This window comes from Hippocampus guttulatus, chromosome 12, assembly GCF_054856545.1.
Source record: "Hippocampus guttulatus isolate MCC_2025c chromosome 12, RoL_Hgut_1.0, whole genome shotgun sequence".
Taxonomy (NCBI): Eukaryota; Metazoa; Chordata; class Actinopteri; order Syngnathiformes; family Syngnathidae; genus Hippocampus; species Hippocampus guttulatus.
The window spans coordinates 10,658,930-10,673,968 of record NC_141272.1 but is presented as its reverse complement, the minus strand read 5'-3'; the positions used below and the strand labels follow the sequence as shown (position 1 = coordinate 10,673,968).

Genomic DNA, 15,039 nt, shown 5'->3' with positions numbered 1-15,039 from the left:
TTGTATAGCATTAATGATTTCTATAATTGTGACATGATAGCAGTCGTATTAAGACGTGGATTAAGTAAGGGAAATTCATTGGTAACAAATATGTTCCTTTCTCCTGTGGTGGGCGGTCGGGTTCGCCACAGTAGCGAGCGACTGGCGGTCACATGGCCCACGCGCGTGGAGACGAGAGGGAGTGGACGTGGGAGTTGGGGGAGGGAAGATGAGAGGGACCCACATCGGGTCCACTCACAGAGAAACACGAGGACCGTCGAAAGGACCGTTTCCACCATCTCCCTTGGTCTTCCCGTGACGACCCGACTCGTTTCTTTTTTGTTTTTATCATCCTTGCGTGCATGAGCGTGTTTTCAATGTACGTGGGAAGGAAAGAACGCTGCGTGGACTGGAGTAGATAATTCCGGAAATAACATGCGTACACGCAGACCGTCACGTACGCTCGGGAGTGAATTTGCATTGCTGTGGGCTGAAGTAAGTGACAGCGCATCAGGATTATTTCGTCTCACTGTGTTTTATTTTCAACTCTCATATGTTGGTGTTTTCATGGACAGAAGCTATAGATATATGCATGCAACGCGAGTTTCAGGAATAACCCGATGACCAAAAGTTATTTAGCCGGTTGGCGAAGACGTTAACAGTTTGGAGTGTACACATCTAAACGAGTTTCTTTTTAAGGCTAGATGTATAATGGCATATTAGTGCCGGGTGTTATCACCTCATGTGAGAGTCAATAGAAATACCCGATTAACCAATTCAGTGGCAAAGATTGTTTAAAATAAGCTTCTTCTATGACAATTTGGTTGTGTGGTGACAATAATGTGCACTTTATGTCAAGATAGCTAGATAGATAATAAAACAGTAACTTTAACTCAACATTTATTGCCTGCTCTATGAAAAATGACCTGTGCCATGCTATTAATAGGCCTAAAGTGTATCAGTTTACTCTTCACAGATACACAACACGTCCTCAAAATGTTCCTGAGAATAATGCGAGCCGCTCTACAGCTTGGTTCCGTTCAGGGTAATAGTTGATGGTTGTCACGAAAGCAGGAAAAACAAGGCGAGGACATGAAAGTGGTTGCATCAGAGCTCCTCTCCATCAGACGACCCAGCCACTCAGCCAAAAGATGAAGGGCGGACATGGGCTACGTGCACATCCAGCGTCGCATGACGTGATAAAATGGAGAATTTGGGAGGCGCAGACCTCTTGAAGCCAAGCTCTGCCTCCTGCAAATCGGTAGCCGTTTCAGCATCTCCGCAAAGGAGGATCAGCACCCAGCAGCTCACCGCTACACCAGCCGAGATAGTGTGCGCGCACCCGACAGACATGGGGATCAACGGCCTGTGTGGGGTGCGGGTCGGGGGTCCGACTGCCGACGAGTTTCTGGCGGGTCTCGCTTCCCAAAGCGACCCCCGCGGACTCACAACCCCGACCAAACAATGCAGAACTGGCTTGCCACTCTCCAGCGTTGGTGTAGCGTCTCTGTCTGTGGAAGGAACCCCCGCGAGCGCTTTTGCCCACACACCAAAGCCTGCACAAATGAAAGAGACCTCGGGGGCCCCTGTGTGCCCCGTCACCAGCAGAGCCTGTCTGTTAGAGAATGCCGACCCTGCTATGATAAGGAGGATCAATAATGACATGAGAGCTCGACAGCAACAACAGAAGAGGAGAGGTGGGGAGAACCGGAACTTTGTTTCTGAAACTCTTACTGGGTCAGCAGGCGTGGTGGACCCTGTAGACACAGTTTTCACCTCCATGGAATCTGACTTGAAGCGAAGGAGATTGGCTGATGGAAGTATTCCTCACAATTTTTCAGGTGCTCGACTGACAGCTGATTGCAGTAAGAGTTGCTTGAGTGACCAGCTGATGACTATTCAGAGTGTCACTCCCCAGACTTCCTTCATCCCAACAGTCCCTTCACCCCAAATTATCCAGCACGACATATATCAGCCGGCCACCCTTGTCCTTCCATATGACTGCAGTCAGATCCCCCCCACGGAGGCTAATGGAATCCCAACACCTCCGCCGTCAGACGTGTCTGTCTGCTCAGCTGAGCGTGTAGCTCTTCAGTTCATCGTGCCCTGCATGAAGTACTACGGCATCTGCATTAAGGACAACTTTCTTGGCCCTGTGTTAGGCGAACGGGTTTTGGAGGAGGTTGAAGCCCTAAATCAGAATGGAAAATTCCGAGGAGGGCAGCTGGTGAGCCAGAGGGGCATTCCTTCACGGAGTATCCGAGGTGACCAGATTGCCTGGGTGGAAGGACGCGAGCCAGGGTGTAAGAACATCGGAAGTCTGATGTCTTTTATCGATGAGGCCATCATGTATAGCGCAGCCAATGGACAGCTGGGGGACTGTGTCATCAATGGACGGACTAAGGTGAGAGGGTATTTGGGGTTTTTTTACATTTGGAGTTTGATCATGGTCATGTCATGTCGGTCGCATATTTACTTCTCCATAAACGTGGTTGAAGTGCAGATTGCCCAGTGGGCATATTATTTCCTTCCCACCGTGGCTTTTTGCCTACATTTAGGCCTGCCTCAACCAGTGCCCTCATCATACTGGCACCCAGAGGAAGAAAAATGCATGTGATGCTGTATCGCCTGGAAATCAGTCCAGCCATCTGTGACTTTGAAGGCAACGCTACCCCTTCTTAGGTTTAACTCAACTCAACTCAACTGTATTTATAGAGCACTTTCAAACAGCCATCGCTGCATACAAAGTGCTGTACATGGAGCAACCAACATATACAACAGGAAAGCAACAAATCGGTAACAAAGACGGTAGAAAGCTCCCAACAGCAAAACCAAGAACAAATCTGAGTCATGCTGAGTCAAATGCCAAAGAATACAAATGAGTTTTGAGGCGGGTTTAAGTACGTCAACATGATTCTGTACTTGTCAGTAGGAGTCAATTTCTGTCCCTGTAGGACTTATTGTCAACGTTTAGGTAACTATTGTTGGGAAAAAAAAGCTTCCAAAAGCAAATGACAAAATGCGGAATCTGGTTGAAATGGTCACTGGAACCTGAGAACAACGCACCAAGAGTTGTGCAAATTGAATGATGGGTTCCAGTGAAATAGTTTTTGTGTTGATGGGGTGGGGGGAGGGTCAATGGGAAAGCCTTTTTGGGTAATGTTTTTGTGTGATATCGCCTACAGAAAATCCAGTTAAAATGTAATTCCTTCAAGTTGGAGTAAAACAGAACTTGGATTATTTCGCTCTTATATCTACTCGACCCTTTTGCTTTATCTGTTACCCTGGGAACCCCTTCTCCGATTGGGTGACAAGTTTCAGGTAAAAATATTCCCCAATAAGATCGTACAAGCTGAAATTTCAACGGGTTGTTGAGGTCGATGTGTCAAAATTACTGTGACTTTTCAAACGGCGTCTCTTGCCCTAAAAAGTTGACTGACATAATGCAAATGGAGCATTTGTGAGAAAGGCAATTCATGAGTGCCATAGACCTGGACATGTACTTTCATTATCCATTTTTTTTTTCATGAATTTCGTTGTTTTGGAGGATTTTAGAGGCCTTTGATTCGCTCTTTCCAGGTTTTGGGGAAAAGCATCATCACCGTCATCTGAGAATTGACTCCACCAATTGTCACTTGCATATTGATCTCCGCGTTTCATACAATTCTTACCGTCTAACAACTTAGTTCAACCCTTCTGTGTCGGACCAGTCATAGCCTCAAACCCTTGCCCAATCCGTTGCCATTTACATAAGACCGAGGCCGTGTTTAAACAGCGCCGCCTTCTCTTCGGCGAACTTTGCTTCCCCAGTACCGCAGCGCTGTAGGGGCACTCGGACGGAAGGATAGCGATACAAAACGGATCAGGTGGTTTTATACATGAGGTATTTAGTCTCTCAATAACTTTGGTGGGTTGCCAGTTTCCATAGTGTCCTTGTGAAAGACTGCGTAAGACATTGCAGCAATAGATATAGAAGAAGAAAAGAGGATGAAGGGGTGGGGTGTAACTGAACAGAAGGTCACATTGCGTTCCTTGGCAATGGTTAAATTCCATTTTTAACACCAATTGTAAATGTTTCGTCATTCCATCCAATTTCTACTGACTTGTTTCTGGCTCCTTCACTGCTATGTAATCAGAGCAGCTCACTTTTTTGGGAGTTGGAGGTTTTGCCTGGAGTTTCCTTGGTAACAGGCCCATACAGAGCAGAGCTCTATGTTGTCTGAAACATGGGCAAAAACAGTAGCAGCAGAACATTGCGTTGCTATGCCACACCTCTCATTGGTCAGCGGGAGTGAGGTTGTTCAGTATGTCGGATTTTGGTCAGCATTTAGTGTATGCAGTTTTGCAGTATGTCGGGTTATCTCATGATATGGGAGCCATGCAGCATAATCGGCGCCATTCTGAGAGCGTCTGCTGCAGCAAGCCTGTCCTCAGATGCCCTTCCGGTGCTTAGTAATGCCGGCTGAAGCTGGTAGTATCAACACGTACAGCTGTTATACAACTTGCAGCTCCAGATTTGAAATACAAACTTTCACTTTTAATTGAAGAGGTCTGACAAAAACGGACATTCACCATTCAGGAATAATTTATTTTATTCCAAGTACCTACACTTTCTAGGTCTTGGACAATTGACTAAGGAGGTTTTATTTTTAAAAAAAAGTGAAGTCATATTGCTGTAGCAGAAGTGATACATGCTCTAAACAGCAAGTAATTTCTTTCTCATTAATTTAAGCAGAAATTTTGCGAATAAAAAATGAACCATGAGAGAGTTGTACACATAGTAGGCTTCATCCATCCATCCATTTTCCGAACCGCTTGATCCTCACTAGGGTGGCGGGGGGTGCTGGAGCCTATCCCAGCCGTCTCCGGGCAGTAGGCGGGGGACACCCTGAATCAGTTGCCAGCCAATCACAGGGCACACAGAGACGAACAACCATCCACGCCCACACTCACACCTAGGGACAATTTAGAGTGTCCAATCAGCCTGCCATGCATGTTTTTGGAACGTGGGAGGAAACCGGAGCACCCGGAGAAAACCCACGCAGGCCCGGGGAGAACATGCAAACTCCACACAGGGAGGCCGGAGCTGGAATTGAACCCGGTACCTCTGCACTGTGAAGCCGACGGGCTAACCACTGGACTACCGGACCGCCTCATAGTAGGCTTTTATTCCTTTAATTATCCAACAGACTTGCGCATAAAAGAATACCGATAAGTATAAATCATGTCTGATGTTAATTCATGTAATATCCTCTCCGTTTAATTAATCCAGTGTAGAAATGTGATAACATGGCAGTCTCGTAGCATCATTCCCCACATGAAAATGACAAATGTCTTTGAATGTGACTTTTGACCCATTACTGAAGATTCATGACAACTCCCCGTAACTCTTAACTGATTAATGAGGGACACATTAAGTATTGACCCATAAAGAAATTAAAGCAGCACTGGTATTCCTTATCAAGTTTCACAATATTAGACTTTGTTTGGTGATGAGACCTTGATCATTGATTAATTGCGCCTTTTAAATTATTAATTTAACCACCGCACACAATTAATAATTTAAAGATTAAAGAAAGTGCAACAATTGCGTTGTCTTGCTTAAACCGGCAGAAAAACGTTGTTTCCTTCTCAACTAATTCAGAACGTTGAGGAAAAAAATATTCTCCCTTCCCATCAAAAATATTTGAAAATCACAGTTGATATGTTGCTAGTTTTGGCATGAAGGACAAGTAGTTAACGCCTGCCCTACAGTTTTGAGTTTCAGGATTTGAATCAGGCCTTGCTTTCTGTTTGTAGTTTGCATTTTCTCGCCGTGCTTGCTTGGGTTTTCTCCGGTACTTCAGTTTTCTTCCACGTTCCAAAAGTATGTGTCTTACGTTTAGTGAAAGCGTAGAATTGTCCATTTGTGTGAATGTGAATTTGAATGGTTGTTTGTGTGACTGTGACTCGCGACCAATCCAGCGTGTCTCAAGTTGAAGTCGGCTGACGCAGGCTCCAACTTACTCATGATCTTAATGAAAGCATAATGGATGGATATTGTTAATTTTTCTCATATTTGTCAAAATAAATCTTGTCGAATACCAGTCCCTCTGGGGACAGATCATGCAATGATAAACATTGGGAACAAGGGTTATTACTGGAGATTAGTTAGGGACCTTCTCTGCCTCTTGCTTTTATTTACATGCTGCATCTCTTCCATTCGACCTCAGTGCTGCCTCGCATCTTGTGGCACAACTTTGTACCATACTGACGGTGACTTAAATTTGGACTTTTCTGCAACTGAAACAAGTCAAAGAGAAGAATTACTTTAAAATACGGTACACAACATAGCAGTGCTATGAACGATAAACTGTAAAATATGCCGGTAGCTTCTAGAGCCCCCGGCACCCGTCTCATAGCTGCTAATCACAAAATGCATGCGCCCTTTCAGTTTACTTTTGTTCTTGTGCAGAAGAGAATCTTCTGCCTGACCAACCGTCTCCGGATCAGGTCGGGCATGTGGCTGGCACACGTCGGTCGTCAATGGCGGTGTTCGTCGAAGCACGCGTTGCATGGGGCCAATTAGACTTCAATTTACTGTGGGCACTGATCTCAGCAGAGATGTGACGTGAACCGAGGACCCTTAGATCAGATTGCGGCATGCTGTGTCCTGCCGCATGACGTTTGTTTCTGTGTGTGTGCGTCGGGTCACTTGAGTCCATGTGTGAAACTGCATCACTGATGTTTACTGGAGTAAATTGGTTGATTTAGCTCAAATACCATCTTCAGCGGTGGGAAGTAAGAAAGTACAAATACATAATTGCTATATTTGCATCAGTAGTTTTTCAGGCATCTGTTCTTTATTGAGTATTCATTTTTTAAAATGTGATCACGATTTATTTTTACATCGGATATCTGTACTTTCTACTACGACTTACTTTGTCAAGATAAGTGATCTTGTCTGGCCAGATTCGGAGTTGAAAGATATAACCCCATACATGCTAAGAGAATTGTTGGATGTTTGTAATTTTGAGAGCACAAGTCAAGCAAAATGTGACGTTCCATGTAATTGGTCGTATTTCGCACTACGAGCAAAAGGTAAATTTATAAGAGGGATTTTTGTTTTCGGTTTAGCTATGATTTCAAAATTGATATTGTATATGATTGACACTAAACGGAATTCGAACTTACTGCTGATGTACATTTCAGAGTCCTTTTTCTACCTCAGTGAAGGAGTTGAATCACTACTTCTACGTGAGACTAATCTTACACAAGTATTTCTACTGATATTTGACTACATACTCTGAGTACTTTACCCACCTCTGAGCTCATAACATCTGTGCATTGATATACATGTGTATATGTATACAGTATATACGTATATATATATATATATATACAGTATATATATATTTTTTTAATACGTAACTTTTTTTTCATGTAACATGTTTACGCTGCAGGCAAGAGATGCACTGTCTGCTGGTGTATTATGTTAATTGTACTTGATAACAGTGCTGTTATCAAGATTGCTATGTGCGTCATCTTTTCTGATCCTCTTTATCCTCACAAGGGTCGCGGCGGGTGCTGGAGCCTATCCAGTTGTCTTCGGGCAGTAGGCGGGCGCCACCCCGGACCGGTTGCCAGCCAATCGCAGGGCACACAGAGACGAACAGCCATCCACGCTCACACTCACACCAGGGGACAATTTTAGAGTGTTCAAAATCAGCTTGCCATGCATGTTTTTGGAATGTGGGAGGAAGCCGAAGTACCCGGAGAAAACCGACACAGGCACGGGGGAGAACATGCGAACTCCCCACAGGAAGGCCGGATCCGGGATCGAACCCACGATCTCTGCACTGTGGGGTCAATGTGCTAACTAACCACTGGACCACCAGGCCGCCCACTGTACTCATTATAAAAAAATAAAATTAAAAAAAAGGAGCTGTTATTTGGTGTCCCTCACAATATTTAATGAGATGCAGTTGAAAAAATGTTTTCGTAAAGGTAGTCATGCACAGTTTTGATTGGCGCCATCTGACAGGTCTTAGTTGAACACTGTTTTTGAGTTGTAGGGTACAGTCATGTAGAACTGCAGTATTAGTTGTGTTTACATTTTATGTAGGCGACACGGTAGGCGCTTGCTGAACACGTTGGTCTCACAGTGCAGAGGTGCAGGGATCGATTCCGGCTCCGGCCTTCCTGTGTGGAGTTTGCATGTTCTCCCCTTGATGGTTTTTTTCCAGGTACTCCACTTTCCTGCCACATTCCAAAAACATGCATGGCAGGTTAATGGAATACTCTAAATTGTCCCGAGGTGTGGTTGTGAGCTCGGGTGGTTGTTCGTCTGTGTGTGACCTGCGATTGTCTGGCAACCAGTTCAGGGTGTACCCCGCCTACTGCCCCATGACAGCTGGGATAGGTTCTAGCACGCCCGTGACCCTCGTGAGGGTAAGCTGATTAGAGAATGGATGGATGGACATTTTATGCAACTCATTTCTACTTTTGTGTTTAAATTCATAATGCGAATTCAAATGTATGGAAAAAGACAGCAGCATTTGTAATTTGGCCGGAGGTAGGCCAATAGCCTCATGATTAATTAATGGATAGGCTTTACCTCACAGTCCAGAGGTCCCAGGTTCAAATCTCAGTTGTTGTCCATCGGCCAGCGAGTGCCAATGGTGGTTTATATCTGCCCCGAAATCAGCTGGGATAGCCTCCAGCTAAACGCTAATCAGAACAAGATGGATGAATTTAAAAAAATTCTGAAGGCCATAGGCTGTTAACTATCTATCCATCCATTTTCTGATCCGCTTACCTCACAAGGTTTGTGAGGGGCTGTTAACTGGCAGCGCAAATTCAAAGTCACTTGGCTGCGAATGCCAAATATGAGTTGGATGCACTTAGGTCCCACCTCACTAAAAGCCACTGACAGGTGGCGGTTATGCTACAAATCTTTGTTTTGATTTCCTCAGGTGTTCAACTCTTGTTGTCGCAGAACATCGACACTGGTGTCAAGCAAGCCGTGTCGAATCAATATTGCAACCGCCCGTAACCTGTTAGTCATGAATGACGCACGGCTGCAGCCGACTTGTGGTTGATCTCAAAATTACTTTTCCACCCCAGAAATCTAGACAAGCATACTTTGCTACCGCTGCTGCTGGCTATCATTATTCAGCATCTCTCCCCGCTGCCAGCCAGTACACCAGTCTGCTGTTGTTGTTACCCGCCAATCAGCGGAGTTGTTTAGACATTTTTTCTGTAGCCTGCACTCATGGCACCCTTTCTTGCAGTTTTCACTTCACAGCACGTTTCAAGGCCATTACAGGCAACTTTGGTGTTGGAATGCACACTGACTTAGAGCAGTCACGCAGGTCTGCGCTTACCCGTGAGAGTGACCTCCCGAACTGCCTTGCTGGCTTGAACACGGGTGTCAAGTGGGGGAAATGCCAGCGTGAGAGCATTGTTTCGATTGGGGATTTCAATGTGAGGATCATAGTGTTGACCAGTTGCTGACCTTCCACATATTTCTGTGCATTTGGCACTGTGGAAACCTCACTAGCTACAACATTAGTACAATTGCAAAAATAGCCAATACGAGATCTGTGTCAAAAGATTTTACAACCTTATAAATCTTTGATACCCACTGCCGCTCTAAAAAGCTGTGCTGAACAAACAAAACTAACCATCCTGTTTCCTCTGTTATAGGCCATGGTTGCTTGTTACCCAGGTAAAGGTGCCGGATATGTCCGCCATGTGGATAACCCAAATGGTGACGGGCGCTGCATCACATGTATCTACTATCTCAACAAGAACTGGGATGTTAAGGTATGATAATGAAGTGAGGCCCCACTATTGATGATGCATAAGAACTGAGCCATGCCTAAATTAGGTCACCACAAATGGGTTTGTAATAGTCATAAATGCCACAAAATGGCACTAAAGCACTTGAAATAGACCGGATTATTATAAAAGGGGTTGGCGGATGTCTACAGGAGTTCAGATGTTCAGAGTAGCAAGGTACAGAGTTACAGCATACACACGCACACACACCAGATATTCCGTTTGGATTGGTGTTGTCACTGCGGTCTGTGACAACACAGATAAAGATAAATGAGCAAAGCATCAACCCTCAGTGTTCTAGTGGTCTTTTCCCACCCCAGAGGTTTGTGTTCAGTCCTCGGCCATTGCGACCATGTCGAAGTGTCCTTGAGCAAGATACTGAACTCCCAATTGCTCCTGATGCTACGTCATCAGTAAGTGAATGAGGTAACAGTGTGAAGCACTTTGAGTACCCAAGGTAGAAAAGCGCTATTCAAGTGCCAGCGCAGCCCACCATGCATTTAGAATGTACACAATCATGACCCATGAATGACTGTAATCAGGCTAATAGCTAACTAAATTATTGCTATTCAAAAGTATTAGGTAGCTATTAGCCTAAATAACATGCTAGCAAAAAATGGCTTGAGAACTAGCTTGTTTAACAAACCGCCAACAGAAATTGGCAATTTCCAAAATTCTGGACGCAAATATGTGTGGGTTCACTGTACTGATTCGTTACTGCAATTTTTCCTTCCATGTAGTTTGACTGAAGCCAAAAGTTTTTTTTTAAATTCACAGACACAAGGAGGAGTTCTGCAAATCTTCCCCGAAGGCAAAAATGTGGTCGCCAACATCGAACCCTTGTTTGACAGGCTGTTAATCTTCTGGTCCGACCGCCGTAACCCACACGAAGTCAAACCGGCCTATGCCACTCGGTGAGCTTCAACTTGGAACATCCATCCATCCATTGTCTAATCCGCTTATCCTCACAAGGGTCCGGGCATGCTGAAGCCTATCCCAGGTGTCTTGAGGTAGTAGGCGGGGTACACTCTGAACTGGTTGCCAGACAATCGCAGGGTACACATAGGCAAACAGCCATTTGCAGTCACAATCACATCAAGGGACAATTTAGAGAGTTCCATGAACCTGCCATGCATGTTTTTGGAATGTGGGAGGAAGCTGGAGTACCCGGAGAAAACCCACCCAGGCATGGGGAGAACATGGAAACGCCACACAGGAAAGCCAGAGCTGGAATCAAACCCTGCCCTGCGCAGATGTGCTAACGCCATAGGTGTCAAACTCAGGTCCTGGAGGGCCGCTGCCCTGCATGTTTTCCAAGTCTCCCTGTCGCAACACACCTGATTCAAATGAACAGGTTCAATGTCAGGCTTGCGCAGAGCTTGCTGATGATCTGATCGTTTGAATCAGGTGTGTTGCAACAGGGACACTTGGAAAACATGCAGGACAGCGGCCCTCCAGGACCTGAGTTTGACACCTATGTGCTAACCAGTCGATCACTATTCCGCCATTTTACAACATTTTGAACAATTTTCATTGACGCCACTGAAGAGCATCCATCTTCTTCTCCTAGCTAGGGGGTGGGGAGGGGGCGAGGTGGGGTCAGAGGCAGGAAGTATGTGTTTCCTGAAAGGGGGGGGCATGCCGGTGGGGAGGAAGGTTCAATTGCAGGGCTCGTGCTGGTGAGGCACATACATGAGAGACAGGAATAAACAAAGCAGCCCCACAGGAGTGAGGAGACACTGTGGAAATTAACCCCTCAGTGACCGAGACATCAGCCTGTACTCCACTAACATCCCAGAATGAACACAACTCCTGTCATTTACCTGCATTGTACTATTTCGGCTACATTTACACTATTGCTCGAAATGTAGTGTGGGATGCAATTTTGTCCATGCTCTTCTCTGCATTCAGGTTTTGTTAATTTTTCTCATAGTCTATCATAGTACCCATGAGATGGTTTTCTAATAATTCAATGCTTGTTTGTCTTTCAGCTATGCCATCACAGTTTGGTACTTTGATGCCAAAGAGCGAGCAGAAGCGAAAGAGAAATACAGGCTAGGTGAGCTAATGCCCAACACACACACACACACACACTATCTTTGTTAATTCTATGTTAAATGAGTCGGGTTATATTGTGACAAATGTGCTCTATCTCTGCTACCTGTGTCCATAGCAACAGGACAGAAAGGTGTTCAAGTGCCTGTCAGTCAGAACAGCAGGACATGAATCCCCGCTAATCACCGGAGAGCCAGCATGAAAGCACCGTGTGCCTTTCTGAGCTCTTAATGGATGCTATAAAAGGACTTAAGGGAGTTAAACTATCACTGGCTTGTGCAGAACAGACCGCGCTGCTCTAGTAAAGGTCAGCCCGCAGTCCTCCCCCGTGGAAAATGAAAAGTTCCTGGTCTTTAGACATCTCACTGCTTCCTTAATGAGGACAATTAACTGGAAAAAGGACTCCTGTCTATTTTGTATGTTTGTTACTTTGCCTGTTGTTAGTAATGTGAGGAATGCTTTCCCAATTTAAAGAGGAAGAACATTCTGATTCCAGTCGGAGATACACAAGGAGGGTCAATCATCAATGGGACGATTTGATCCTGCGATCACTTCCTGCATAGATGTGAAATGGCCATAATGGAAGAACTGTGACTACTTGACAGTAAGGAGATGGTACTTGTTTACTCAGTACTGACCATCCACACTAAGCTGAATTGTCCACTGAAGATATTGGAATACAAGGTGGCATAAGCGTTTCACTTGCTCTCAATTCAATGTAATTGCTATCTAACGAGAGTTTCAGCATGAGGGAAAACTTTTCACTCTGCGTTTAGAAGTGATGTGGACAGACACCGCTTCATAGCCTCAACCTCAAACAGGGTCTCATTTAAAAGTGTGTTGTGTGCATGTGTGTGGGTGTGTATGCAAAGCCACTTGAAACTCATACTTGCTCCAAGAAAAGAAGTACAACATGCAGATGTCGACCACATGCTGACAGATAATATAATCTATACTTAGAATTAACAAAAAAAAAAAGAAGTGTTTATCAAACTGGTTGCCCTTCAAATTAACCAGTACACCGCTACTTCTAGCTCCGTTTCAAAATGGTTGGTGAACCCTCCTCAAATTTTATTGAGCCAAAGCACATTTTTTAAGTATGAGAGTAAAAATAAAATTAAAAGAAATCAACTTTTAAAAAAAACAACTAAACAAAGGTGAATATTTTTCACAGATTTATAAAATAACACATTTTGCTCCTTAGTTGTAATTTCTGGCCAGAAGATGCTAGTTCGTATTTTAAAAAATCAATTCAAGATATGAATCTTTTAGGGTTTAACTGTATTAATTTAATAATATAAAGATTATTGTAGTTGTACTTTGCAGTGGTGTAGAACCGCACTGCATCACGAAAAGGCTAGTACTGAACAGTAAATAAAAGCTTTTCGTTATTTGCCCCTCTGGTGTAACCAAAATAAGGCAACCAAAATGAACAACAATATTTATCCAAACTGACAATTATGGTTTGAATACAGATCTGCATGGGATCTTATTATAATGTGCATGTGCTGCTGAGTTGATATGCTAATTATTATTGACACGACTTTTATTTCCGGACAGAAACTTACACAGGAACAATACAATCCTAAGCACAAGGTTGAGCACACACACAAACCGTTTGTGAACTGCAGCATTGAACTGCCTGTGTGTGTGCATGCGTGTGCATGCGTGTGTGTGCGTGTGTGTGTGTGTGTGTGTGTGCGCGCGCGTGAAAGAGAGAGACTTTTTCCAATGGGTATTTGCACACGTGATGGATCTACTGTCTTGACAACGGTTACCTTTGTTTGTGTTAGCCTGGTTAAAGAGGTTACTTAACAACAAAAGCACTTTATTGAGTGAACTGAATGAGTGTTTGTAAAGAAAACTGAGCCAGATAAAGGAGTTACTCTTAACTGGCTAGTTAAAGAAAATGCAATAATGCTTGTTTGTCTTTTCTTTTTTAATGCTTGACAACAATCACAGCAATTGTGAAATTCTGTGACAACGGAGGGGGGAAAGAATTAAATGCAGACTTTCATGTTGTGGCACTTATGATTTTTAGAAAACACAGAGAAATCGCTACAATAAGACGAATAAAGCAAAACTCAGCCAAGATTAGCATTGTCCTTTACCTCATTTTGTAGGAACATACCACCCTTTGTAAACCCAGAGCGCCCCAAAAAAAGTAACAAGTTCCCTGGTCGACTGATAGAAATAGCCAAAGTGGCTACCCCAATTAAAACAAACAAACAAAAAAAATTAGGAGCTGGCATTTAAAAACCCCGTAAAGTGAATTCAGAAATTTGTTTCCAAGTGCATATTACATGTTTGAACATAGTGGCTGTAAACATGTCCAAAAACAGAATGAGATACAGCATTAGCTAAACTGGGCTTTAGGCTGGCGTGTCCACTTGAGAGCACCTCCTTGTCAACCTTGAGTCCGTCAGGCAGACACTGGTGGAAGAATTAGGATGGGCAAAACCCCCCAAAAAAACGTCCCAATGAGACAGCCTGGTTCTGGATAGGGGTTATGTTATTTAAAACCATTTTTTTTGGTGTGTGTGTGTGTGGGGGGGGGGGGTTGGCGATTAACGGCCTTACCATTCATTTCAAAGGGCAAATATGATTTGTGATCCAAAAGTATTGAGTCATGAGCATGGTCATGGACTTAATTAAACTCATATCTCAAGGCACGAGCGTACTGTAAAATATTTAATATCAAATATTTTAAACACCTGAATTAATGTAAACCATTCAAATGCACATAATGCAATGGTAGCATAGTAGAATTTTGACAATGAACACTGACCAAAAAATACACACTACTGAGTACATTAGAGTGAAAATAAACAACATAAATAGCTGCTGCATCAAATTAACACATGGCTTTAGCGACGTTTCATACATCCTGATATCAGGGCAGTGTCCTCGGATCCTGAAATGACCCACTTTTGGGCCTTTCCTCTAGCACTTCCTTGTGGCTCATTTGCTCCATAACAATTCACAAACAATTGCATATGTAGTGCAGTGATCAACCATTAGGGGTCCCAATAACACATGACAAATGAGTCACTACCCAATACAGTACAGTAAATTGCTTTTGGGTGGGTTTTAATCTGTCAAATCAAACATTAATTGGACATACAATGTTTCCATTATTTGAATACATCTTTATTTCAATGTATTAAGAACAGTTGAGTCACG

General features: G+C 43.9%; 1 protein-coding gene across 2 annotated transcripts; it reads left to right on the top strand.

Annotated features, from left to right (window-relative positions):
• Positions 1 to 195: 195 nt before the first annotated feature.
• Positions 196 to 13,873, top strand: egln2 (egl-9 family hypoxia-inducible factor 2). 2 transcript variants are annotated; one of them, XM_086125486.1, is made up of 6 exons: positions 196 to 474; positions 956 to 2,383; positions 9,667 to 9,786; positions 10,579 to 10,715; positions 11,793 to 11,860; positions 11,975 to 13,873. In XM_086125486.1, exons 2-6 carry the CDS (start codon positions 1,184 to 1,186, stop codon positions 12,025 to 12,027), a joined length of 1,578 nt encoding a protein of 525 aa, XP_085981612.1. In that variant the 5' UTR covers positions 196 to 474; positions 956 to 1,183; the 3' UTR covers positions 12,028 to 13,873. The 2 variants fall into 2 exon arrangements, with proteins under 2 accessions (XP_085981612.1, XP_085981613.1); XM_086125487.1 differs by lacking the exon at positions 196 to 474 and having other exon boundaries at positions 481 to 2,383.
• Positions 13,874 to 15,039: the final 1,166 nt, after the last annotated feature.